Genomic DNA, 24979 nt, shown 5'->3' on the forward strand with positions numbered 1-24979 from the left:
CAAAAACATACAGAATGTAATGTTTACGTGCTTTTTCTCATATTGCTATTTTGTAATAGGTAATGCTGTTTTTAGGTAAATGCTATCTTTACATCCTTTTGTTTAATATTTTACAAAAGCAATAATTAGTAACTTTTTTCCAGTTGCAAGTGTATCACTGTGCTCTGTTAAAAATAAAAGAAAAAATTTAACAAAAAAAAAAGCATAGAAAAATGTTCACTACTACAAAAAATTTTATTATAAAATAAAAATAATACATACAGGATTTGTAATTACTACGTACAAAATACAATCAATATTATATATAAAGGATTTCACTTTGTATAATAATTTAGATTTTAAATGCATCTTTGGTTTTATTTTATTTCGTTTTTACTAAATTAGTATAAAAGTATGTACTTAAAAGGTAGAGGAATTAAAAGTTTTTTATAATAGGTAAAATTTTATAATTTTGGAAAAAGTGTATAAAGGCTTATGCAAAAATCTCTTTAGTAGGCATTTCTATTTTCTAATAGCTACACACATTTATATTATACAATATAAATCATGCTAATTAAAAAACAATTATTACGATATAAGTAATATTTTGTTAATCAAAAAAAAAAAAAAAAATGTGTTGTTCGTTCTTACGTTTCAAAGCAATTTATGTCCTCTACACGCATTTATTCTAAAAAACTTATATAATAATATATACTTTGAGAATATAGATCAAAATAAATAATAAAACTATTTAAATAAATTAAAAAATAAATTATAAAATCACAAGTATTTTGAAATTTTAACAAAAAATAAAAGATGAAACTTTGAAAAAAAACATGAAACAAAAAAAAAAAAACTAAAATTTTACAAAAGTTTATTAGAGTAATAATAATAACACTGAAAATAGGGATTTATAAATAATTATGATTTATCTTTGAGAATAAATAAAAATTATTTAAGATGTCGTTAAGGATTATTTCTAACTAATTTTGTACAAAGCGGCTAATAAAATTCATAATATTATATAGATACTTTAGTGCTTTTGTTTTGTTGTCCTTTGAATATACGGGCCATGTAACAAATATTTTTGTTGTATTAAACACAAATTTTATAATATTTTGTACAATTTAATGCTTTTTAATCCTGTTTTTTTGTCAACTCAAATATATTTCTTGTCATAAATTTATAATTATTTTGCAACAATTTCTTAACAAAATAAGTATGTTTTTTATATTATAAATTCGATAGAAATATAATCTTTTTCAGCATGCATATACTCATAAATGAATTTTATTCACTGATCCTAATACAAAACCTAATTACTTATTAAAATTATTTTTTATTATTTTTTTTTTTAAATGTGTTAATTTTTTTATTTTTTATCAATTTACAATATAAAATTAATATATTGTAAAATCAAAAAACAATTAAAACTGACACATTTTTCCCTATAAATAATTATCGATGAGTATTGGCAAAAAATATTTAATTCATGGCTCTTTCAGGATATATTATCAAATATTCTATGAGCAGTAAAATTAATTTAAAAAATTCGTAAGTATGCCTTTTGATCGGATGTAAATTTATATAAAACCACCGATTATAATTTATACAAGAGAAATAAAAAACCAAAATAGGGTGGCCAGTGAAAAAAAAAGAATATGTATAAGACCCTTTGTGAAACTTTAATAAGCGTTAATATAATTTTTAAAATTGCATTCGTGAGTTCTTTATAATATAGTTTTACTATCTTCCTGCCATCAATAATTTATATTTTTTTTTTAAATTTTGTTTTAAATTCTTCGTATCTTAACTTAAACTAAAATGCACATATATAATAACCAAGCAAATCTTTGATCAGGAAATGGCAATGAAGTTCGCAAATTATAATCATTTATAATTTTAAACTTTATGATTTAATAATTAATTGTGGCTCTGATCTAAGTGAATCAGTTAAATATTGGGTTTTCATGGCTAACTGAAAATAACGTTTCTCATTTGGTGAATTCACTTTATATACTATAGGACGTACACCAACGTTACGCCACAATTCGGATATATGTCTAAAAAAAAAAAAAAAATATGTATATATTTAAACACAGTATTAATTAATTTTTATCTTACAAATTAAATTCCTCTTTACTAATGAATACCAGACTTATTCCAATCACTGGCGAAATTATATTTCGTATTATAGCACCATAAATTGATGTCAATAAACTGGATTGTTTCAATAAAAATTTGGTTGGATTTTTTTCAGTCCATAATCCACAAATTAGTTCCGGATTGTATTTCCGAAGCTAAACAAATAGTTAATGTTAGAATTATTAATGTGGGAAAATACATTTAAATATTAAAAGTATTAATAATTTTATTCAGCAATTACTTGATAAATGGCTAAAGGCGATTTGCTTATAATAATGATTCTTCTTTTAAAATTCTCGTTATGGTTTATAAATTGCTTTAGTTTTTCAATCATTCGAGCATTCGAGTCGGATATTAGCAAAAATATTGTCAAGTTAGAAGATTCTAAATATGATAAGAGATCGGTTAATGTTAAAACTTTTTCCGCGTCGAATTTTGATCTAAATTTTTAAGATAAAATTATTATAAATTTTAAAATTGATGTTGAAAAAGTAAGTTTATACCCTAAGGGATGAAGTTCCGAAATATTTTGAACAGAATTTTTAATATCAGTTAAAGAATGTTGAAACACATTTCCTTTAAGACCAGCTTTGTCAATTGTGTTCTTATGTAATATTAAAATTTCCCCACATGATGTTTGTGCAGCATCTAATAAAACATTGCGAAAACCCATATTTGAACACTAAAATTGGCACAATATAGTTGGGTACAATAAGCATGAGAAAAATATTTTTTAAAATCTATAAAGGACTAATTTGAAATACATACTCTTTTTAAAGCTACAAGTGAGTTTTCAGGCGCATCGTAACTACCGCCTTGATTTGCAACTGAAACAAATAAAATTATGGCTTCCTTCATTTAATCAAATCAAAAATTTACCTGGCCAATAAAAAAATGAATTATCATCTGCGTCACCTCCCAAAAGACTTATAAGGAATTTTTCATTCGGATTCTTTAGCTTGAAAAATTTTGACGCAATACATACTATTAATATAAGTACTGTTAACCATGGAATTACTGCTGAAGCTTATAATTAAAATTAAGGTAATTTTATAATCGATACCAAAAACTTTATAGACATGATGTTATCAATAGAAATATACATACCTATAGTGCATATCAGCCAAAAAGTATTTACGATTATTAAAATTAATTTTGCTGTAAACACTAAAATATTGTATAACATTTTTAAAGCACGAAAAATATTATTAAAGTTCATTCAGTACCAAAGTTATTTTACTAAAAATTTATATTAAAAAACGAAAAAAATTAAGCCCTAATGTTTATCTTACATATCGATTCCTTTGACATAACATATCAGATCTGCCATAAATGTGAAATTTCATTTTTCATATACATAATGATGTCATAAAACAGGGTGTTGTTAAATTTGTGTAACATGTTGTTTGCGTAGCATTTTGCAATTATTTATTTTTATTCAGGTAGGGAGCTGCAAATAAGTCTGTAAATATTTTTATTACACTCCTGTAAAATTAAAATTTTTAATAATAATTTCAAATAAATGCTCAATTAGGTTGAGCTCAGGTTACAGTTCCAAAAAATTATGTTTGTCAAAAAATTATGTTAGAAGATGACAAAAAGCTTGTCGAAATGCATGGTGCCCCATTTTGATTATTTTGATACTATTAATATTTTAGTGATCGCGTATATATATTTTGTACTAAGAATATGCAACTACATTACTGGTCATTCACTACCGATTTGTCAAAAGAAATATTTTGATTTCTACATATTCTCTAATTTCTCTAATTAATAAAGTATATATTTGAAAATGAATTAAGAATTTTTTTCTTAAATCTATCACACAACTTGTGAAAACAATACGTATGCTTTTTGGTACTAGGTTTTTGAACTGACATTTTCTAGAAAGAAGACATTTAGTTTTCTCGTAAATAAAATTATCCTTGTCCTGTAGTTTTTTACTCTCAACCATAGATAATAATATATAACTAATAATATATTTTTTATGTTCTCAACCTATATTTTGTTCATTTTCGATAAATCAGCATACTGTCAATTAAAATAGTGAGTAGTCAAGCGAATTCATTATAATCACTTGGAAACATAGTCGCGACTCGCAACGTTATTAATTGTATTTCGTACACTTCATTGTTTTAGCTGTTCAGTTTTTTTTAGATTTAAAGCATGTTGCGAAAAATAATGAAAAGAAATTAGATAATTATTGTAAAAATATATAAAATTATAAGTAAATAATTTAATAATGTTTTTAGAAAGTGATATTAAAGATAGTTTTAAGAATGATGAGGCATTGGAACTGAAAGTTAAAGAAATAACTAAAGGTAATAAGTTGAATACATATCTAATTAATTTTTATATAAAATTTTCTTTGTTTACATTTTTGTTCGAAATACTTACTTTTAACTAGACTTAAAAGATGGTAAATATGATATTTCCAACTTTGTGGAGAGTATAGGATTTGCTTTAACTTCAAGCGCTATTGAAGATCGAGTTAATGGTACACGTTTATTATCAGCAGTTTTGAATGGCATTCCTGAAGATGCTTTGTCTGATGGACAAGTAAAGTTTATTGTAGATTTTTATTGCGACCGAATCAAAGATCATCATAACGTTTATCCCCACATTATCAATGGACTACTATCTATTATTCAAATGAAAAACCTGCCCGAAGGAAGTGTCACTAAAATTTATGTAGCATTTTTCCAAAATCTTGCATGTCAAAGTCAAATTCGTTCCGATAGAGAGAAAATATTTAAAATTTTTAAAATAACATCCGAGAAAAACTCAAAGGAACTTATCAAAATGGGTGGCGATTTTTTATATGGGGTTATAAATGCAATAGATGGGGAAAGAGACCCAAGAAATTTGGAATTCATATTTAACTTTATGCCAGAATTCATAAATAAATACCCATTATTACATTTGGCAGAAGAAATGTTCGAAATCTTTGCGTGTTATTTTCCAATTGATTTCAATCCTTCAAAGACCGATCCAAGTTCTATAACAAGAGATAACTTAGCAAATTCTCTCTGTAACTGTTTAGTAGCTAGCTCGGAATTCATAAAATTTGCTGTTCCACTTGCACTTGAAAAATTGGAGAGTGATTTAATAACGGCAAAGTTAGATTCAATGGAGTTGTTGGTAAAATACTTTGTATTATATTGTCTATCATTTAGCGCTTACTTTTTGTATTTTCAGGAAAGAATTTCAAAAAAATTTCCCATAAAATTGATAGAGCCTCATTTTGAAGAAATATGGAACACATTAAAAGGAGAGATTTATCCTGGAAGTGATAATCAAGAAATAATTGCCAAGGGCCTTAAAACCTTAAAATCAATTTTAGAAAACGCATGCAACGATACCAATATAAGCAAAAGTTTCCAAACAACTGTGTTGGGAACTATTTTATGTCACCTCAGTGATGTAACCCATCGTATGTTTGCTCCTTCTAAATCAATAGCTCTTGTTTGCATAGTAGGAGATCCAATTTTTGCAACAGATAAAGTATTGAATTGTTTGATTTTAAAATTAAAATCCGACGATTGTGATGATGAACAAAAGTGCAAAATTCTTTCGACAATTTCTAATATTATGAATATTATTTCGTCAAAAAAATGTTTTAAGGAAGTTGGCCAAGATGTTTTATCATTATTAGAAACGGAATTAATGAAATTAGTTGTTTGTGGAACTCATAACAATGAACTTATTGTAATACTATTCAACTGTGTAACAGATGCTTTTGAAATATTCAGTTTAGAAAGTCGCACCTTAATATATAAATCTCTTTTAAATATAATGACTATTTGCAACTTGAATTTTGGGCAAAATTTAAAAAAGATAGGTAAACTTTGATTTAAATTGTTTTAAGTATAATTTAAATTTATATTTCGAAATTTATTGATTTGAATGTTTTTTAGCACAACTTTTTCCAATTGAAATTAAAGATTTGTTAATAAATCCATTAATGCAGCAGTTTAACTCTTTAACACCGGAAGTTAAAGAACACCTTTACCTTAATTTGAAGCCACTTGTTGAATTTGATGAACTTAGACTTATTATTTTACAACTGATTATTGATAACACCATAAATTCTGAACATATTAATGAAAAACAGGCTGCCTTAAATGCTTTAAAAGCAGTAATTGATGACCAAAGTGAGGAAAATACAATAATAAAGGAATTGTTGCACGATTTCAAAATACTGGAAACGTTATGTAACTACACGAAAAAGCATTCTGAATTATCAATTGAAATTTTAGAGGAAATTTCTTCAGTTTTGAATATTTTTGTACGGAAATTATCTTTAAATGATCAAAAACTTGTTCTTGATAATAATTTGCCTAAAATGAATCTTAATTTAACTACTGATTTGTTTATAACGAAAGGTATTTTAGGATTTATGCATGAAAGCGTTAGTACTGATGCTTACTTTGATAGTTTATTACAAGATCTTACGACATTAGCTTTAGAGAAAGATGATCCAATATTATGTAATGCGTGTCATCATTTGATATGCACTTTACTAAACAAAGCTGAGGAAAATGAAAATAACAGAAGCTCCTTGAAAAAAGTTCTTTATAAATTAAAAGAAGAAATTAAGAAGGAAAATGAGAAAGCTGTAAAAATTTTATCTTGGATAGCAAAAGGACTTACTGTAAGAGGACATCCTGATGCTGCCGAGATCGTAGAAACTTTATCTGAACTATTAAATCATCCAACATTGTACAAATCTGCTTGTTTAGCTTTTGAGATCATTTCAATCGAATATCCTCAACTTCATTTACCTGTTATTAAATTTTTGTACAAACAAAAACTATTCCATATCATTTTAAATAAAATAGGTAAATACTTATTAGACTACTCTGAAAATCATATGAATGCGTTTGTGTTTATACTGAAAATGACCCCACATAAAGTTTTAAAATTAAATATTGAAAAGGTAAATTAAATTAAGAGAAAAAATCATTTAAGTAACATAAACATTTTAAAATTTTATACATTTTTTTAAGGTTGGACCCATTTTATTTAAATGCTTAGAAATTAAAAAGGTTTCCACAGTTTTAATTGCGTTACAAATTAACAAAAAATTTCTCGATGAAAAGGATGAATATTTTAGAATACATTTTAACTATTTAATTCCGCAATATTTAAAATTATCTGAATATAAAGATTCCATGGTAAAAATTTGTTTTAATTATTTTTAAATATTAAAATGTTTTTTCATTGTTATAAAAAATATTTAAAAAACTTGTAGGAAGTACGTATATTTAGCTTAAAATGTATTGAAACTATTGGTCAATATCCACCATATACTTTACTGCCTTATAAAATGGATGTTATTTTGCATTTGGCTTCCGCTTTAGATGACAAAAAAAGATTGGTTCGGAGTGCTGCAGTAAGTGCTAGAAATTTGTGGTTTTTAATAGGATCTCCAACAGGAGGGGAATAAAGTTCCATAAAGTATAATTGATAAAACAAAATACATTCATATATGTACAACTAAAATTCAAAACCCAAAAAAAAGTTTGTTTTGTAACATTTGTAGTAAAAACTCTTAGAAATATCTTTGTATAATTAATAAGAAACTAAAAATAAAGAATTTAATCAATTTTTACATATGCGTTTCATATTGTTTTCACTATTGAATAAAATTTATGTTGTACATACTCGCCTGTTATACATTTTCAGTTAAATTTTTTTAAAAAATATTTTGAACTTTGTACTCAGTAAGGATGTTCACACTGAGCTCTTGCCATTAAAGCTATTTTTTGAGCTTTTTGTACTATCTCAGCACACTTTCTCTTTCTTATCAAACGGCAATCTTGAAAATAGCCTTCATTTCTAGGAAATCCATGGGAAAAATCTTAATAGAAAAAATAAATTTAGTGCGTTAACAGGGATTTTTAATTGAAAACAATACCAGCATATGTCACCAAACCTAAGCCCCATATTCGGCCCCCACGAAATTCCCCTAGGTATACAAAACAAGCGATAAAAATGAAAAAAAAATCTTATTTTCCAAAGCATATATAAATAATAAAATATAAATACCTTCAAATTTCATACCGTCAGCACGCCAGAATATTCCATGACCATGAAACCATCCTTGCATAAATTCGCCCTCATACCTAGAATCAAAATGCTGGTAAGAACTGCTTAAATATATTGAATATAATTTACTTTGCACCGTCTGGGAACCACATACAACCTAGGCCATTGCACATTCCATTCTGAAATTGACCGTCATATCGCATTCCTCCTGGCAGTAATAAATGTCCAAGACCATGTTTTTGCCCTCTCTGATTCCAGTCACCTATGTAATGAGTACCATCATTGTATTTATAGCCCCCGCATTTAACAGCTCCAATAATCATTCCTTGATTATCTAAAAATTAAGATATCTATATTTTCTGCCAGCAAATTAAATTTTTTTTATTACCGTCATCCATTTTCCCCAAAATTCTGTTATATACAGCGAAGTTGTAAGTACAGTTAAAGTAATAATATCTAAAGAAAATTTTCTATTTGGTTTTTTAAGGTTTCTTTCAATATGTTTAAAAAGGAAATAAAAATCAATATATTTTAATTAAATTAAAAAATATGTATGTGAAAATGAAAAAAGAAAATTTACACTTTTTTTAATTTACAAACAGAAGTTTACTCAAAACATTTTAAAAAAGTTGAATTTATTTATTTTTTTAATAAAGATGAAGGTGTACAATTGAGTCCAAGGCACAGTTGAGATATCATACATTTTTAGAAAAATTAAATAATAAAGAAAAGAACAACGGAAAAGTAGGAAATCTGGACAAATCTAAATTATAAGAAAAAGTATCGTTGTTAAATTGAATATTTTTTATTGTTATTCAACAAAACATAGTTTTATTCTTTGATGACATCATTCTGAATTTCTAATAATTCATTTTTGTTAACAGAATGCTCCATAGCATATTCAAATTTTTTTCTAAATATATCTGGATATTTGCTTTTGAGTAAAATTAAGGAATCTGTAAATTTCAGAAAAAAAAAAATATATTTTTATTTAATTTTCTTTTTGAATCAGATTTACCTTTGATAATAGCTTTTAATTTTAGTTCTGGTCCATCAAAATGTAAGAATAATAAATTCAAACCATAATCTAAAAGATCATTCATCATATTGTTATGCTCTTCATCTGCAACAGCTACCGTAAGTAGGGGAAATACTTTTGCAGCCCATTCCCTTATTTCAGAACAAGGATCATCAAGTCGACTAAGAATTGCTATAAATATTTTAATAGTATGAAGTACTTAAAAATCAAAATGGTTTATTTTATTACCAAACCCAATCGGTTTCAAATTTTCCTTATCTATTGTTGCAAAATTTTTGAAGCATTTTAAAGCATAACACCTAGTTGTTACTTTTTGGTCTTCTATTAAACCAGGAAATAAGGAAATATATTCAGAAAGAATTTCAGGTGCCTGGAATTTGTTTAATTGTATGTTAAATATGAAAAAGAATGGTTACCAATATAATTTACTTCCTCTTTGGCTCCCTGTGTCATAGAACATAAAGTGGCTACTGCAATTGAACGCATAGATTCAGCACTAGCACCCGCTTTCCATATTAATTGAGGTTTTACGACATCTTTTACAAAATTTCGAAGAATATCAACATTTACTGCTGTGTCAATTCTCATAGTATCATTCCACTTGAGCATAGAAATTGATATAGCAGTAAATATTTTTACTTTACCTTCGGGCAATGCATTAACCCAAACAATATTTATGCATTCTATTAACTTTGGAAGATACTCGTTTCGGAAACCACAAATCCGTATTATGCCATGTAAAAGTATAATTGGTTCACTGTTTTCATCAATATCAGAATCCAAGGTATCCAGCGTTTCCAATACTGAACATAAGTATGTTTTGTGAAGTTGGTCTAATTTAATTTCATTATTGCACGACAATTTCAATAGGATTTCTTCACCAAGTTTGAATACTTTTTGATCACATTCTTCAAAGCTTATAGACATGACTTTTATAATAATATGATAGAAGTACTTTTCGACTTCATTTTCTGTTGAAATTCTTAAGTTTTCCATTGCTTTATCTAGATTTTCTGGTAAAGTAGAAGGTTCAGTTTCTGTTTTATTGCGAATATTATTGTACTTTTCCATGAGAACTTCTACTAACTTCAATAAGTACTCTTGAAATTCGGGCTGAAATATAAGAACATAATAAATATTTTTCAAAATGTGTTCATTTAATTTTTAATTCTTTCAAACCACCTTGAAGCTGTGACAAAAAGCAGACATAGACAACAATTTAGAAATAGTTAAAATATCGTCATAAACTTCAAATTTATTTGATGAATACAAAGTATAAAAGCATTTTAAAAATCCTAAGTTTTGATGTTTTTCCAATCCCTTAATTGCAGTATTAATCCATGACTCATATGTCATGAGTCGTCCCATTAGGTTGCAAACTTTTAAAGCCTAAAAATAAAAAGCATTAAAATAAAATTTCCCAAGATATTTTGTATACACAAGCCTCATTTGCAATATGTTTTTCAGGATCAGCACAGGATCTCGATAAATCTCTGTAAATTTCGAAAAATTTAACGGTTACAGCGTCTTCAGCGTGTAAAGCAAATTGATATAATAGTTTAAGAGAATGTAATCTGACTTCATCTTTCCAATCCGACGTTTCCCGCATAATTAAGTGAACCATTCGTAACGCTCTTTGAACTAATGCTCTACATCCCAGAGTTGGCCTTTCTTCATTTTCGGGATAATCTTTCGGAACTTCATCAGCGACTTCTAGTTTTCGTAATTGTGTCTCATTTTCATCATAATAAAGTTTTCCACATTCGATCCATAAAGGTTTTATATAATCCCGAACTTCCGGAGATTCATCCTTTAAACTAAAATTTACAGAATAAAATATTTAATAAATAAATATCGTACAATTTTTATATGCTTGGAGATAGAATAACGTACCAGCAAAGTACTAAAGGAAGTATATTTTCAAAAAACGAATATCTATCTCGCAATTTCATTAAGAACAAAACGCCGGCTTTGCCACATTCAAGTCGTACTAACGGCATTAAATCCATTAAATTTGGTGAAATATCTTGAATTAATTCTCGTATAAGTTCGCCATTGGAAGTGATATTTATGCATATTAAAGCTAAGCATTCAATTGCTGCTATTCTATTCTGACAATGCTTATGAGTTAAAAGTGGTCGTAGTGGTTTTGCTAATGCTTCACATCGATAGTGGAACGATGGCGTAGAATTGGCTAACAACTTTATTGATAAACATGCTTCTTTTTGAACTGCAGAATACTCGTCAGTTAGCGTTTTCAATAATATATCAACAATTTCATTATATGATTTTAGTAACTTATCTTCTTTTTTTTCACAATCTAATGGAGATTTGAATATTTCTATTAGAAAATTTAATTGTTTCATTAAATGCAATCTCATTTCTTCACTAGTTTCAATTATTTCTTTCTTGCCCAAGCGACTAGCTAATGTGGTAATAATATATTGTAGATAATAGTCATTACGTGGTAATCTGGTTATTGCCTCAGTTATTAAATCACACGCAGATTCTCTACAACTTTCATACTTATCAGCATAGCATTTTAGAATATGCAAGTAGCACTCATCATAGATTGAAATCAAATCATTTTGTGGCAGATCTTTCGCCCCGAAAATTTTTATCAACATTTTTAAACTATTTTGACGACTACATCTATCTTCACTTTGTAGTTTTACGCAAATGTCTTGAGTATTTATTTCTAGCCCTTTCATTCTTCTTTTAATTTAATTTTTAATTTAATTTTATTGAAATATCGATCAAATTTTTTCAAAAACCAAGTAAAATCTCCTTAGAAACTTGTGCTTGTTTACTTTTTATTTTAGCTTACTAATTTTTTTTTATAAAATTAAGGTTGTGTTTTATGTTTTTGTTTATAAAATTATGCCCAATAAACAATAATTTAAAATACATACATATATATATATATATTCATACCATATATGTGTTTAATATTTATTAATCTAAAAATCAGGGAGGACATTAGTAGTCTACCACATATTTAATGAAAATCTAATATTTTAATTGCTATTTACTTGACATGTCATACTTACGAGTAATGTGCTCAGTACTTTAAGTATAAGCAATGGTGGCTTGAACTGATTAATTTTAATTCGGACAAATTTTCCGGTTAATAGTTCAATAGTTCATTAGATTTTATTTTTTAATTGACGGTATGGAAATTAATATTAAAATTGAGGTGTTAATAATATGGTTGCGAGAGAAAAAAGCTATATTAAGAATAAAGAACGATGTCAATATTTCAAATTTTCATACAAAATAAATTAAAAACAATATTTTTACACACATTTATTTATGAATCAATGATCGCAATGAGTTAGAATTTAATTTAATTTAATTTTGGCTCCGGTTCAATTCTGGGTAATTTTCCAGTAAACATTACTAATTAAATTTTCAATATTGTATTATCGAAAATTACCCTATTGATTGTTTCAAATCGATGCATTAGTAAAACTTGCATTCACTGTCATTTGTTTGCAATATTTTTGACGTTCAAAATGTCAAAATTACAAAAAATGTGACATACCATGTGCGCTGTAAATCAACAAATAATAAAATAAAGGTGTCATCAGTTTTTTAATTATAAAAAGTGAAAAATAAAATAAATAACAAAGATGAAAAATTGCGTTCTTTTATATAATTTAAAGTATGACATAGGGGTAAAAAATACGAAATTATTAACCGTTGACCCTGATAACTCAGGAAGAATATTTATTGCAACTAGAACTGCAATTTATAGGTAATTTAAAGTATAAATTTAAAAAAAAATATGTATATATGTACTTATTTTCAATTAACATTTCTTTAATTAAGCTTTAATCAAGGCCATCTTGACAAAATTTATGAACTTTCAAAAATTGAAGAAGAAATTGTGTCGTTCGAGTACTTAAGTCTCAGCAATGAAATAGTTTTTGCAACAAAATGCGGCGTAGTGAATTTGGTAAATATACATCACAAATTTAGTGAAGAGGTTACATTTTGCGAAGGAGGTATTGAAAAAATGAGTTGGAGTCCTGATCAAGAGATTGTAACTTTTGTAACAAAATCAAAGTCGCTTGTAGTAATGTCAAGTAGTTATGATCCAATATCAGAGACAGTTTTGGATGATATGAGTTCATTTGGTGATGGTGAATTTATTACAGTCGGATGGGGTAAAAAAGAAACACAATTTCATGGATCCGTAGGAAAACAAGCAGCAAAAGAAAAAAAGTTATTTATTGAACCAAGTAATATTGAACAATTGCCTCAAGATATAAATATTTCGTGGAGAGCCGATGGCGAACTATTTGCAGTATCTTTTGTAGGAGTGTATGGAAGGATGTTTAAAGTTTTTAATAGGGAAGGAATGTTACAATACACTTCTGAAAAAGCAAATGACTTAGGGGAATGCATATCATGGAGGCCTTCAGGAAATTGGATATGTGTACCACATAAGCTTCCAAATAAATATACTATAGGTCTTTTTGAAAAAAACGGACTTAGACATCGCGAATTAGTGCTTCCCTTCCAACAAATAGAAGAAAACGTCAAATATATAACATGGAGTACAGATTCTGAAATTTTAACAATCGAAACTGAACAAGATGATAAGTCAAACATTTACCTTTACACTATTTGCAATTATCACTGGTATTTAAAAAATTCTCTAAATTTTACAAAAAAAATATGTTTTATGTCGTGGGATTGTGGGATTCAGCAAAATAAAAAATTGCATATATTAATGGAAGACGGAGAATATATTATTTATAGGTAATACTTTTAATTTTTTTTTATCTAAAATGTATGAATATGCTTGCAAATTTTTTTGATTATAGATGGCATTTTTCTGTTCAATATTCTCATGGTGAAACGGAAAGAAATCAAGCCGTAGTAGCAGTAATTGATGGAAAAAATTTATTGCTGACAGATTTTCGAAATCGGATTGTACCACCACCAATGTCAAGTTACAAATATGAACATTCCTCAAATTTGAATGTGTGTGGTTTTCTTAATTTTTCAGTAGACTCCGAAAATGATTTAAATAAGCTTTATGTAGTTGATGCACAAAATAGTATTTTATTTTTCCACATAAAATTTGAGAAAACTTCACATACAACCGTTATAAAATCATTGGAGCTGATATCTTCACAAAAATTTGATAATAATTTATTAAAAAATGCTCACCAGTTTGCATGGCTTAATGAAAACCAAGTAATCTTTTGCACATCAGACAAAGGAAATAGTGTGGTAAATTTAATAAATTTAAATGATAACTTGCAAACAATACAAAAACATCAAACAAATGGAATTATTGGAAATCTTGCGGTTATCAATAAAAGCGAATTTTTGGTGAATTTTTTGGATGGCGAAACGCAAATCTACAACGTGAGCAATTGTAATCTAGAAAATTCTTTATTCATGAATGAAGGTACATACTGTGAAAAAATTGAATGTGCTGTTAAGCAAGAAGAAATTAAACTAATAGGTTTAAATGATAGCAATAATTTATATATTAATGGAATTAAAATATCAGAAAATGTAACTTCATTTATTCCTTCGGAAAATTATTTGGTGTTTACCCAACTAAATTGTATAAAATTTCTTCGTTATGATTTGAATAAGGTTGTTGAAGAACGGAAGATCGAAAGAGGTTTATATAAAAATTTGAATAAAAATTTATTTAAAGAGAAATATTAGTTAAAAAATAACTTTATATTTTAGGCGGAAAATTGATAACTATTGTCTCTTGTGACTCAAGAACAGTTCTTCAAATGCCTAGAGGAAATTTAGAAGTTATTAGCCCAAGAACGCTGTCTTTGGAGATAGTTAAAAAGTACTTGAATTCTCTTCAATATTTTAAAGCGTTCGACTTTTTGCGTAAACAAAGGATCAACTTAAATATAATATTTGACCATAATCCTCAAAAATTTACGGAAAATATTGACATATTTTTAAATGAAATTGTTAGTGAAAATTGGTTAAATTTGTTTATATCAGATTTACAAAATGAAGATTGCACAAAAACAATGTATTCTGGTAACTATATTGAGGCAGAAAAATGTTACCTAGAAAATTATAAGGTAGAAGAGAAAGTAAGATTTGTCTGTGAAAAATTGAATCAAAAGATGGAAACGCGAAATTCTTTAAATTATTTACTTCCGATTGTCACCACATATGTGAAAATTGGAAATTTAGAAAAGTGTTTGCAAATTATATGGAATGAAAAAAAACAAGAAGCTGAATTGAACGAACAAAATGTTTCCCCTGCAAAAAATTTGTCCGAAAAGGCGTTAAAATATCTATTATATTTGGTTGACGTAAATGAATTATATAATGTAGCTTTAGGTATGTACGATTTCAGTTTAGTTCTTTACATAGCGACAAAATCACAAAAGGATCCAAAAGAATATATTCCATTCTTGAATGAATTAAAAAAACACGAAGAAAATTATAGAAAGTTTAAAATCGATTTGCATTTAAAGAGATATGAAAGTGCTTTGGTTCACGTTGCACAATGCCAAGATTCAGAAAAATTTGAGGAAGCTATAGAATTCATTGTAGAAAAGAAGTTGTATCAGAAGGCATTGCAGGTTTATGAAAATAATTTAAATTATTATAAAAGAATTTGCAAAGCATTTGCTGACTATTTACGGACTCAAGGAAAATTAAATAATGCAAGTATTATGTATGAAAGGGCAGGTGATATGCAACAAGCAATATTAAGTGCAAAACATGTCAATGATTGGAAACGATGTATATTATTAACAAAAACTTTGCATAAAGGCGATGAAGATCAACTAAAATGTATTGCCCTGTAAATAAATGAACTGAATCTAATTTCAAAAATTTTAATATTTTTCTCTATTCTAGTTCGCTCGCAGTTTCTTTAGAAGAAGCAGGTGATTATAATGATGCTTTTTATATTTTGAAAAACTTCGTTAAGGATGATGAAAAAGCTATAAACTGCTTATTAAATGGAAAGTTATTCAACAAAGCATTATATGAAGCGAAAATTATTTCAAGCATACCATTAGGTAAGAGCTAATTTACAATAAAAAGTTGGCGGGAAAACTAAATATTGATTATATGTATGTGATTTTTAGAAAATCAAATTGTTTCTTCAATTTTACACTACTATGAAGCAATTACAAGTACTATTCAAACAGACCACGAAACATTCTTAAACTATAGAAATCGTTTAGTAGTTGTTCGTAAGTTAAAATCTGAAAAAGATAATTTAAATTATATTGAAAATGATATTGATGAATGTGATCTGCTGTCTGATACAACAAGCTTACATTCATCTTCACATACAAGGAGTTCAAAAGGCACAGGGTAATTATTATTTAAATGTAATCATTTTATTCGTATCAAGAAATTTCCAATTTTTTTTTTTAGTAAAACTTTTAGATCTAGTAAAAATAGAAGGAAACATGAAAGAAAGCTGTTGAGTCTAAAAGAAGGCAACCCTTTCGAAGATGTTGCTTTAATTGATGCCATTCATAACTTATTAACCAAAATAATAAATCAACAAGCTCATATACGTGATATTTGTCAATCCTTGATTGAAATCGGAAAGGATAACTTAGGAAGACATCTGCAAAAAATATTTAAAAATTTATTACAGTTAATAAAAGAATCGTTAGAAATAATTTGGATTCCTGAAATGGAAACAAATGCACCACTGTTGACTGGAATCAATATAGATTATGTTCAGTATCAAAATGCTCAACATTATGCATTGTTAAGTAAGTAAAACAACCAAATTTTTATTTAATATAATTTTCAAAAATTATTTTTTAGCTCCTTTAAAACGATTTAAACCTGAACTTAACATTATTGATTGGGAGCATGATATTTTACTTTAACGAGGTTAGATTGAAGAAAATATATGTAAATTAAATAAACAATTATTTTGTAATTGATTTTTATTAAAATTATTATATAATAAAAATTTTTATGAATTATTTATTTTGTTAATTACTTGTTAGTTTAATATTTATTATATAGATAAAAGGTGATTCTTTTCAGCTAATTTTAAATTTAATGAACGTATTACTAATATCATTAGGAAATTCAATATATCCAAATCAATTGGAATTAGTTAGAAAATCTGAAATTGTTGAAATTGAAAATAAAATTGCTTCAGGTCCAGAAAAATTTTCAAATATACCTATATAATGTACAGGTTTTCTGACCTGTGGTGTGGCAGCCGTATCAACCATTATATCAAAGAATATTTTGATTTTTTAATTTTTTTCATTGTTCCTGAAAGAATTTATCATTGGTTTCTGAATTCAAGAATGATAGGCTTTAGGAATAGGAATGATAGACAATATTTCTTATTTAAATATATCTCGAATTTAATCTGTTTTGTTATTTTTATATAATTTAGAAATTTCAAAAATAATTTATGAAACGCATCAATGAAATTTTTAAATTTACTTCAAAATAAATTTTATTATTGATGTTATTGACTCATCATTGATCATAAAGAAAATAATACAAAAAATTATAAAAAAATATTCGATAAATTGATTTTATTTACTTACGTGCTATCAAAAAAACTTTTTTTTTTATTTTTAAAATATTATTTTCCACATAAATGAATTCAAAACGCGATAATGTTTTGCATAATAAATGTAGAAAAAAATTAATTTGTGGGTGTTAGAAATTTTTGTTTTCTATTTTTCATTTTTTAATCAATTTGCAAGATAACTACATAAAAAATAAATTAAATTATCATATGATTTAATATATGTATATACGAATATTATTTCATAATTTAATTAAATTATAAATAAATAAAATTAGAGCCATTAAAAATATCAAAAGCACTCATTGATATTTAAAAATTTTTATCGAATTTTTTTTGGGTTTGCTTTTTAATGGTTAATTCCAATTATGTTAAATATAAAATGAAAATATTGTGGTAATTATTTCATATTATAAAGGTAAATAAAAAATATGTAATAGTAGAAGAAAAAATAGTAAAAAAATTTAAAATTATTCATGAAAATTCTTAGCATAAAAAATATTTTATAATAAAAATTATTTTATTCATAATTATTAATTGTACATAGTGAAGCATATGAAAAAACATGCAGAAAAAGAGAAGTAAATAATAATAATACGTGTGTTACGAGAATTTAAATTTTTCTATTTTTTTAGCTGTTATGTGATTCGATTGAGTTGTAATTAGCCAAATATTTTCATGAAACTTACCGTGGTTGTGGTTATTTACCTGCATTCTTCTTATCATTAAATTCGTACAAAAGAGAATTGCATTGAATAAATTGTTAAGGAAAAAATTTTATATTCGAGTCAAGAATAAAATATTATAAAATATGAATTAAAAGCAAAAAAATACAACGCTTCAATATTATTATTAATTAAATGTTTTTGCTTACAAGACATGCCTGCCAATTTATGTAAATTAACAAGAGTTTTGTGTAAGAATAGGTGCAATAACTTCGGTTTTTATTTTTTTTTGTATGCTTATTTGCTTACTAATTAATAGTTTCTAAATTGACTAATCATAATAATAATTACATTATCTTAATTTATGTGAAAATTCCTTGTTATAAAGAAAAAAATAAGCGTATCTATTCGTGATTGCAATTCAATCGTTGAATAATGAAATTTGATTTAGTGTGTACGAAAGTAAAAGTTTTTAATTTAAAACTAAAGCAAGAATTAATTTTCAAAATGCTTCCTCATGGCCAAATAAATATAATTGATTATTTTCGATATTTTAGTAATAAATTTCACTAATTCATGGAAATTTAACACTAATAAATTTTATGTTGAATCACTATTAGAATTCACTGAAATCCTGCTTTTCTAACTCTCTTTTAGTGATTGTTTAAAAATAAATTAGAACAATTTACACACATATATATCTAGTTTACTTTTAATTTTTTTTATATTTTGTTTACAAATATGCTTCTTGAGATATTGCCTCCTATTATCAGTAAATTGAAGCCTGATATTTATATATTATATTGGGTTTGTTACAGATATTTGACAAAATTTAGTTTTTAAGTAATTTATTTTACATTTAAAAATATTATTAATGAGATATCGTCGTCCAAAACAATAATTAAATAAAAATTATTTTTGATAAACGTGCCTTACGTATTTGCCTTACGAAAGCTACTATTCAAATTATGTAAGAATAAATATATTTTTAAAATAATTTTGTCAATTCTTCAATTAAAAAATTTTCATTCTTTCCTTTCCTTAATTTGATTGCCGTTTTTTTTTTATTTGTATTTAGTTTTCTTTAGAGAACTGAAAAAATCAAATTTAATTGTACAAAAAAATCTACTCACCGGTTAAATTTATTTAATTCATGGTTTAACAAAAATGGTATAAATTAAAGAACGCAGAAAATATTCATGCCGCCGGACCAGATGGGATTCCACAAAATATAATACAACGGTTAAAAAATTTACAATCAATCTGTTATGTTATTTCTTAATATTCTGTTATAAAAATTTATTGTTATACAAATAAGAATCCGAGGATATTATTCATGTAAAATGAAATCACCTGTTGGTCAATCTTAGTTCCTGAATTTCGTATGCATATAAATATAACATTACATTACAACTACAATTAAATATCCATGTTATGTTACATAAAATCATACATTCATACACCTATAATAAGATATAATTAGTAGAGCCATTTGATTTATATATTAGGGTCGTATTATGTTTTTTTTAAAAAAAAAAAAATAAAATTTAATAAATATCCATTCGAATTCACTATTGAAATGGAAATTACTTATTGTATATTATATATATATATATATATATATAATAATTATTTTATTATTACAATGTACTTAGACTATAATTGTTATGCTATATAAACTACAGTTTTGGTTTAAACTTCAACTATACCATAGCAACTTAAAATAAATATAGTAATAAACAAAATGAAAAACTTTTATACTCATTTCATATTAAATCAATTGAGAAAATCACTCAAAAGGAAAAAATAATAATAAGAAATAAAAAAAAAAAATATCAGAATTTCAGAGTACCATTCCCCAGAGTCAAACATAAACTAGTAAAAATTTATAATAACGTTATTTAGTCTTTTGAGATCGTTTATTGCTGTAAGGTCGAAGTTTCGTCGCAATATTAATAATAATTTTGTTTTTTTTTTTCTTAATCTAGCTCTTTTTTTTTTTGAATAAAATATGATTTAATAAAACAAAAAATATAATGTATATTAATTAATATAAAAAATATAATTAATTAAGTGATTTCTTATTTTGTAATAAAATATTGTTTGTAAATACTAAATGCCTAGTGTGACTAGGTATTATTTTAATAAATTTTTATTTATATAAATTTTCGGTGTTTAAAATATAATTATAACCTTCTTGAACTGAAAGCATGTAAATTTCAATATTGTTATTTACATTTTGTCAATTTCTCTCTATTAATCGTTTGCATCATACGTATAATAAATTGTTCAATTCTTATATATTATTAATTGAATCAAACTAAAAGTAAAAAAAAAAAAATTAAATATTTCCTATATTTTAATTTTATTAATATTTTTGTGCTCATAATTTTTCCTCATTATTATTATTTTTTTAAAAGAATTTTATAATTAATTATTCATACTTAAGTTTGCAAAAAATATTCTTTACTTTTAATGTTATACAAAATTAATTATATTATTTCTTTAATTTTATTAAAAAAAAAAAAGGAAGTGCAATATTACACATTTAACTCAAAATAGTATAAATAAAAAATATATATATATAAGAAGTAATTAAATAAAAAAAAAGCACAATAAATAAGTTCAATAATTCAAAGGTGAATTAAATTTTGAGTCCTGTATCTCTAAATATTTAATGGGAAAATTGTAAGAAGGGAATTTTTATAAAAAGAGAAGAGTATAAATTAAATGAGAAAGAATAAAAATATACCTATGAAAAAATTTATTACATAAAGGTATGTTAATTAAATTATTTTTTACACATATTTATCTACATAATATATTCATATATAAAAATATTAATATGAATTGGAAAATTTATAAAATATTTAATAATTATTATTCATTTAGCATATTAAGATTTTAAGATAAATTTAAAATTTTATAAAATATTTTCGGAATTCACTTATAAAAAAAAAAAATATTTTATTTTTACCTTTTTGTATAACATTATTTTTGTCTACCTATTTTTATTTATTACTATTGTATGCTTAGTTATTTATGAAAATATTATTGGAAAACAGAAGAAAAAAATGAAAAAAAAAATGCTATTAAAAATTATATGTGTGTGCATAATGTTTTTTTTAGTATTTATTTAAATAAAAAACTACTCGCTCTCTATATTGGTCTCGTATAATAGTTTTAAAGAGTGTAATACTTTACAACAATAACTTTATTTCTCAATTTAAATTTACCTTTTCTACCTTATTTTTTGTTTTCTATCTTTTCTGCTGGAATTTCGTCTCTGCGAAAGACAATAATTAACACTTGTAGAGTAAGTAGTAGGAGATTAGGAGAAGTATAACAACGTCGTATTAAAAGTTGATAAAAAATTCCATAATGAAATTTCACTCAATATGATTCATAGTTATTTTGAGTATTTTTTTTTCTTATTGTTGCTTTCTCGTATTACCTAATTTTCTACCTGTGGAGGTATTTTTTTTTTTTTGTTTAATCATTTTTTGTAATGCTTATGATTATACATATGTATGAAATATGTTGCTTAACTTAATTATTATAAATTATTTTGACAAGAATAAAAATATTTTACTGTTAGATTATTCTTTAAAGGTTATAATGTTTTTTTTATATTCCTAATATCGTAGGCCCCTATGTAAATAGAAAGGTGTATATTCAGGTAGGTAATCATAAATACATGTGTGTATTTTATGTGGTGAAGAGGGGGGGTGAGGAAGAAGTAAAGGAAAAATATTTTTAGTATTTTTGGATATTTTTAAAAAGTTTAGGTATAATTTGCTTTGTCTTTGAGCTTTAGAATTCATACTACTTACAATGTCCAGCTATAACATATTACTATAAGGTAGTCTAAGATTCTAAGCGTCTATACTCTATAGCAATGTAAATAATAATTTGTAAAGTTATCAGAATCAATGAAAATTTGAGGTGAAAATTCATAGTCGAGATTATGTTTGTTTGCATTATGAATATATTTGTAATTTAAATATTTAATTTTATGGATTTCAAAACTACACAGTTTTAGAAAGAGCATAAATAATTTTCGTAGTGGACATGAAGTCGTATAGGAAAAGAATCTATAATTATATAAAAATTTTTAATTGTAATTTCAAAAATCTTCATTTTATTAAAAAAGTTCTTTTGAGCAAAAACTTGAAAATCTCTAAATTAAAGAAGTATAAAAAATTGTGAATTTGTGTAGTGTAAAAAATAATAAAAAATTACCTTTGAAGTTTATTATTTCATATTTATTTAACTTAACAGAGAATGAAACAACAGATTTCAATACAAAAAAAAAAAAAACACAAAACAACAAAAAAAATTAACTTAAAAATGAGAATATAAAATTATTGTCGTGAACTCGTGAGTTGACTTTAAATTTTTGTACTCATACAAAATATTCAATACATTCATAAAGATTTATGAGTGATCTTTTAATTTATATTATTATTGTATGCCTACGTGTTTTTACCTGAAAATACATACATACCCATATTGTTTACCTAAAATTTTCATTCATCTCTCTCTAACTTTTTGAGATTTCATTCTTTTGTTTCTGTTTGGCAATTTTTATTAGTCGTGATCATTCATATATACATATGTATGTACTATATGCTCGCATTATAAGTAACATCCGTGTTTACAATAGTTGAAATTTTTTGTTATTTCTCCTCGTATTTTCCATTATAAACTAATCATATGATTTTAAATTAATTGGAGTAAACAAGTTTTATTTTGGTTGTATTTACTATTACTCAGATTTTTACATAAATGTACCTATGCATGTATTTTATTATTAAAAAAACAGCAATATATGTACATACTTGCATTATTATACCAGTATAACACTTTAATACAAATTTTGTTAATATAATTAAATATTTTTCATTGCAAAATATAAATAAGCTATTTTCAATATTTAATAGATTGATACAATATATTTGAATAATTAGAAAAAAATATTTTGTAAATTAGCTGAACAGCAATGCTAATTAATTGTTTCTGTTAGGCTTTCAGTCTTTCAGTCTCTCTTATCAAATGATAACTTGGATAAATTTGTATTGAATTTAATATTTACTTGTTGATCTTATGACATGTATAATTTGAATGATAGTAGATGCTACATAGTTGTAATAAAAGAAATTCGTAAGAATTTGGAATAAAATTTAATATCTACATAAAAGTGGAATTCAACATAAAGTAACTATTTTATATTGCAAATTGAATGTAATTTAAAAAAAAAAGGAGCAAAATGATTTACGATATTCTGCGTGCGAGTAATGATTTTAAGAAAACAAATGTTTCAAGTAAATTTAATTTCAAATTGTATTTTTAAATAAAATTCTGATTTTTTGCATTTAAGTAATTTTCAACAAACTTAAATTTTATTTTTAAAATATTAAGTTAATTTTTAAAATTAAAAAAATTTTTTAAAATAATAGCTACAATGTTTTCAGACATACATATGTATGTATGTTTGAATATCAAAGCGGAGAAAATTTATAATATTTAAAATAATTAGAAATTTTTTAAATATCAAATACTTATATAATAATATAATTAAATAAAGCATTAAATATCGGAAATAATAAGAGTAACATTATAACAATATTAAAGAGTCAGTAATCAGGAGCTCTTATTATTAAATTAATAATAAGGGCTAGTATAACAATATTAGTAAATTGAATTAAATAATAATTATAATAATTACTTAAAGAATATTTTAAATTAAAAAAGAACTTTGTATTGCATATTGTATAGATTATATGAGCAAAGGTATATTTCCCCAATGACTACCGGAATCATTCATGACTATTGGTATTAAGAACACTTTAGGTTCATTTGAATAAATAATTAAAGCTTCATAATTACTTTTAATTTCGACAAAAAATGAATTTAATTAAATTAAAAATTTAATTTTTGTATTATAAAAAAATTATTTGAATTGTAGACAGGTTTTAATGAATAACTATAAAATAATAATTAAAAAATTTATTATTTAATTTACATATTATTTCAAGCTTGTTTTTGTTTTTATTTTAATGAATAATTCAATGTCAAAGAATCTTAAATATTTAAAAAAAAAAAGAAACTTTTTTTTTACTATTATATTTTGTATATACCTATATAATGCTTATGCAATTAAAAATCCTCATTTTACTTTTATATGCATATATATATATATATATATATATATATATATATATGCGTATATACATGATTTGGTACATGCATTGTTTGAAATTTATTTATATAATATAAAATGCTGTAATTATATAAAACAATTTAGAAATTCCCAGGAGTAATTGTTTTTTATGTAGTAACTATATACAGTAGGTATTTTTTCAATTACATAAATGAATAGAAATCGAAAGAGATAAAAAACAAAGTTGAATAAATCAAAATAAACTTACAAGTAAAATAAAATTATTAAAACGAAAACAGGTGATTCGCAGGTGAATCAACCTCTTAACTAACTTTAATAAGTTTAAGTTTAATTAACTATCATATTATTATTAAGTATGTTGTGTATTATTGACTCAACATATT

The 24979-nt window shown here is 24.8% G+C and overlaps 6 protein-coding genes across 8 annotated transcripts in view; 3 read left to right on the forward strand and 3 right to left on the reverse strand.

Moving 5' to 3' along the window:
• Positions 1-308: 308 nt before the first annotated feature.
• LOC129608079 (glycerophosphodiester phosphodiesterase 1) lies at positions 309-3558 on the reverse strand. 2 transcript variants are annotated; one of them, XM_055519399.1, is made up of 8 exons: positions 3417-3558; positions 3232-3291; positions 3004-3150; positions 2893-2951; positions 2628-2806; positions 2366-2564; positions 2104-2279; positions 309-2042 (listed from the first exon to the last, which is right to left on the reverse strand). In XM_055519399.1, the coding sequence occupies exons 1-8, from the start codon at positions 3433-3435 to the stop codon at positions 1889-1891; spliced, it is 993 nt and encodes a 330-aa protein (XP_055375374.1). In that variant the 5' UTR covers positions 3436-3558; the 3' UTR covers positions 309-1888. The 2 variants fall into 2 exon arrangements, with proteins under 2 accessions (XP_055375374.1, XP_055375373.1); XM_055519398.1 differs by having other exon boundaries at positions 311-2042; positions 3232-3363; positions 3417-3548.
• Positions 3559-3615: 57 nt separating this feature from the next.
• On the forward strand, positions 3616-7747 carry LOC129608077 (MMS19 nucleotide excision repair protein). 2 transcript variants are annotated; one of them, XM_055519397.1, is made up of 6 exons: positions 3616-4445; positions 4532-5265; positions 5323-5965; positions 6042-7063; positions 7134-7301; positions 7379-7747. In XM_055519397.1, exons 1-6 carry the CDS (start codon positions 4367-4369, stop codon positions 7571-7573), a joined length of 2841 nt encoding a protein of 946 aa, XP_055375372.1. In that variant the 5' UTR covers positions 3616-4366; the 3' UTR covers positions 7574-7747. The 2 variants fall into 2 exon arrangements, with proteins under 2 accessions (XP_055375372.1, XP_055375371.1); XM_055519396.1 differs by having other exon boundaries at positions 4532-5965.
• Positions 7686-8702, reverse strand: LOC129608080 (MORN repeat-containing protein 4 homolog). The gene is made up of 5 exons (XM_055519400.1): positions 8564-8702; positions 8305-8509; positions 8176-8252; positions 8045-8095; positions 7686-7987 (listed from the first exon to the last, which is right to left on the reverse strand). Exons 1-5 carry the CDS (start codon positions 8571-8573, stop codon positions 7848-7850), a joined length of 483 nt encoding a protein of 160 aa, XP_055375375.1. The 5' UTR covers positions 8574-8702; the 3' UTR covers positions 7686-7847.
• A 298-nt stretch (positions 8703-9000) lies between these two features.
• Positions 9001-12030, reverse strand: LOC129607973 (dynein axonemal assembly factor 5). The gene is made up of 7 exons (XM_055519254.1): positions 11108-12030; positions 10659-11031; positions 10397-10603; positions 9644-10327; positions 9443-9584; positions 9194-9385; positions 9001-9131 (listed from the first exon to the last, which is right to left on the reverse strand). Exons 1-7 carry the CDS (start codon positions 11923-11925, stop codon positions 9007-9009), a joined length of 2541 nt encoding a protein of 846 aa, XP_055375229.1. The 5' UTR covers positions 11926-12030; the 3' UTR covers positions 9001-9006.
• A 712-nt stretch (positions 12031-12742) lies between these two features.
• LOC129607873 (elongator complex protein 1) lies at positions 12743-17159 on the forward strand. Its single transcript, XM_055519104.1, has 8 exons — positions 12743-12971; positions 13046-13981; positions 14047-14861; positions 14933-16025; positions 16082-16245; positions 16315-16546; positions 16610-16959; positions 17015-17159. Exons 1-8 carry the CDS (start codon positions 12847-12849, stop codon positions 17077-17079), a joined length of 3780 nt encoding a protein of 1259 aa, XP_055375079.1. The 5' UTR covers positions 12743-12846; the 3' UTR covers positions 17080-17159.
• Positions 17160-20944: 3785 nt separating this feature from the next.
• LOC129607969 (MATH and LRR domain-containing protein PFE0570w) overlaps positions 20945-24979 on the forward strand; it is a 63272-nt gene continuing 59237 nt past the window's right edge. The window contains exon 1 of the mRNA XM_055519250.1: positions 20945-21189. The gene's annotated coding sequence lies outside the window, so the exon portion shown is untranslated. The remainder of the gene's footprint in view (positions 21190-24979) is intronic.

The sequence above is a fragment of the Condylostylus longicornis genome, unplaced genomic scaffold (genome assembly GCF_029603195.1).
Source record: "Condylostylus longicornis isolate FDR11 unplaced genomic scaffold, ASM2960319v2 ptg000030l, whole genome shotgun sequence".
NCBI classification, from domain to species: Eukaryota; Metazoa; Arthropoda; class Insecta; order Diptera; family Dolichopodidae; genus Condylostylus; species Condylostylus longicornis.

Bases quoted from the DNA above. Each gene is read 5' to 3' on its own strand.
- LOC129607973 (XM_055519254.1), bottom strand. From the start codon at position 11,925: ATGAAAGGGCTAGAAATAAATACTCAAGACATTTGCGTAAAACTACAA. The intron at 10,604-10,658 runs GCTTGTGTATAC...TTTTATTTTTAG, and splicing joins AAAAACATATTGCAAATGAG to GCTTTAAAAGTTTGCAACCT. The intron at 10,328-10,396 runs GTGGTTTGAAAG...CTTATATTTCAG, and splicing joins CTTTTTGTCACAGCTTCAAG to CCCGAATTTCAAGAGTACTT.
- LOC129608077 (XM_055519396.1), top strand. From the start codon at position 4,367: ATGTTTTTAGAAAGTGATATTAAAGATAGTTTTAAGAATGATGAGGCA. The intron at 4,446-4,531 runs GTAATAAGTTGA...ACTTTTAACTAG, and splicing joins AGTTAAAGAAATAACTAAAG to ACTTAAAAGATGGTAAATAT. The intron at 7,302-7,378 runs GTAAAAATTTGT...AAAAACTTGTAG, and splicing joins CTGAATATAAAGATTCCATG to GAAGTACGTATATTTAGCTT.
- LOC129607873 (XM_055519104.1), top strand. From the start codon at position 12,847: ATGAAAAATTGCGTTCTTTTATATAATTTAAAGTATGACATAGGGGTA. The intron at 13,982-14,046 runs GTAATACTTTTA...TTTTGATTATAG, and splicing joins GGAGAATATATTATTTATAG to ATGGCATTTTTCTGTTCAAT. The intron at 16,026-16,081 runs GTAAATAAATGA...TCTCTATTCTAG, and splicing joins CAACTAAAATGTATTGCCCT to TTCGCTCGCAGTTTCTTTAG.
- LOC129608080 (XM_055519400.1), bottom strand. The intron at 8,096-8,175 runs GTATTTATATTT...TTGTATACCTAG, and splicing joins TGACGGTATGAAATTTGAAG to GGGAATTTCGTGGGGGCCGA. The intron at 7,988-8,044 runs GTATTGTTTTCA...TTTTCTATTAAG, and splicing joins AGGTTTGGTGACATATGCTG to ATTTTTCCCATGGATTTCCT.
- LOC129608079 (XM_055519398.1), bottom strand. From the start codon at position 3,343: ATGAACTTTAATAATATTTTTCGTGCTTTAAAAATGTTATACAATATT. The intron at 2,952-3,003 runs GTAAATTTTTGA...TATTTGTTTCAG, and splicing joins TTCATTTTTTTATTGGCCAG to TTGCAAATCAAGGCGGTAGT. The intron at 2,565-2,627 runs GTATAAACTTAC...TTAAAAATTTAG, and splicing joins TCGGAACTTCATCCCTTAGG to ATCAAAATTCGACGCGGAAA.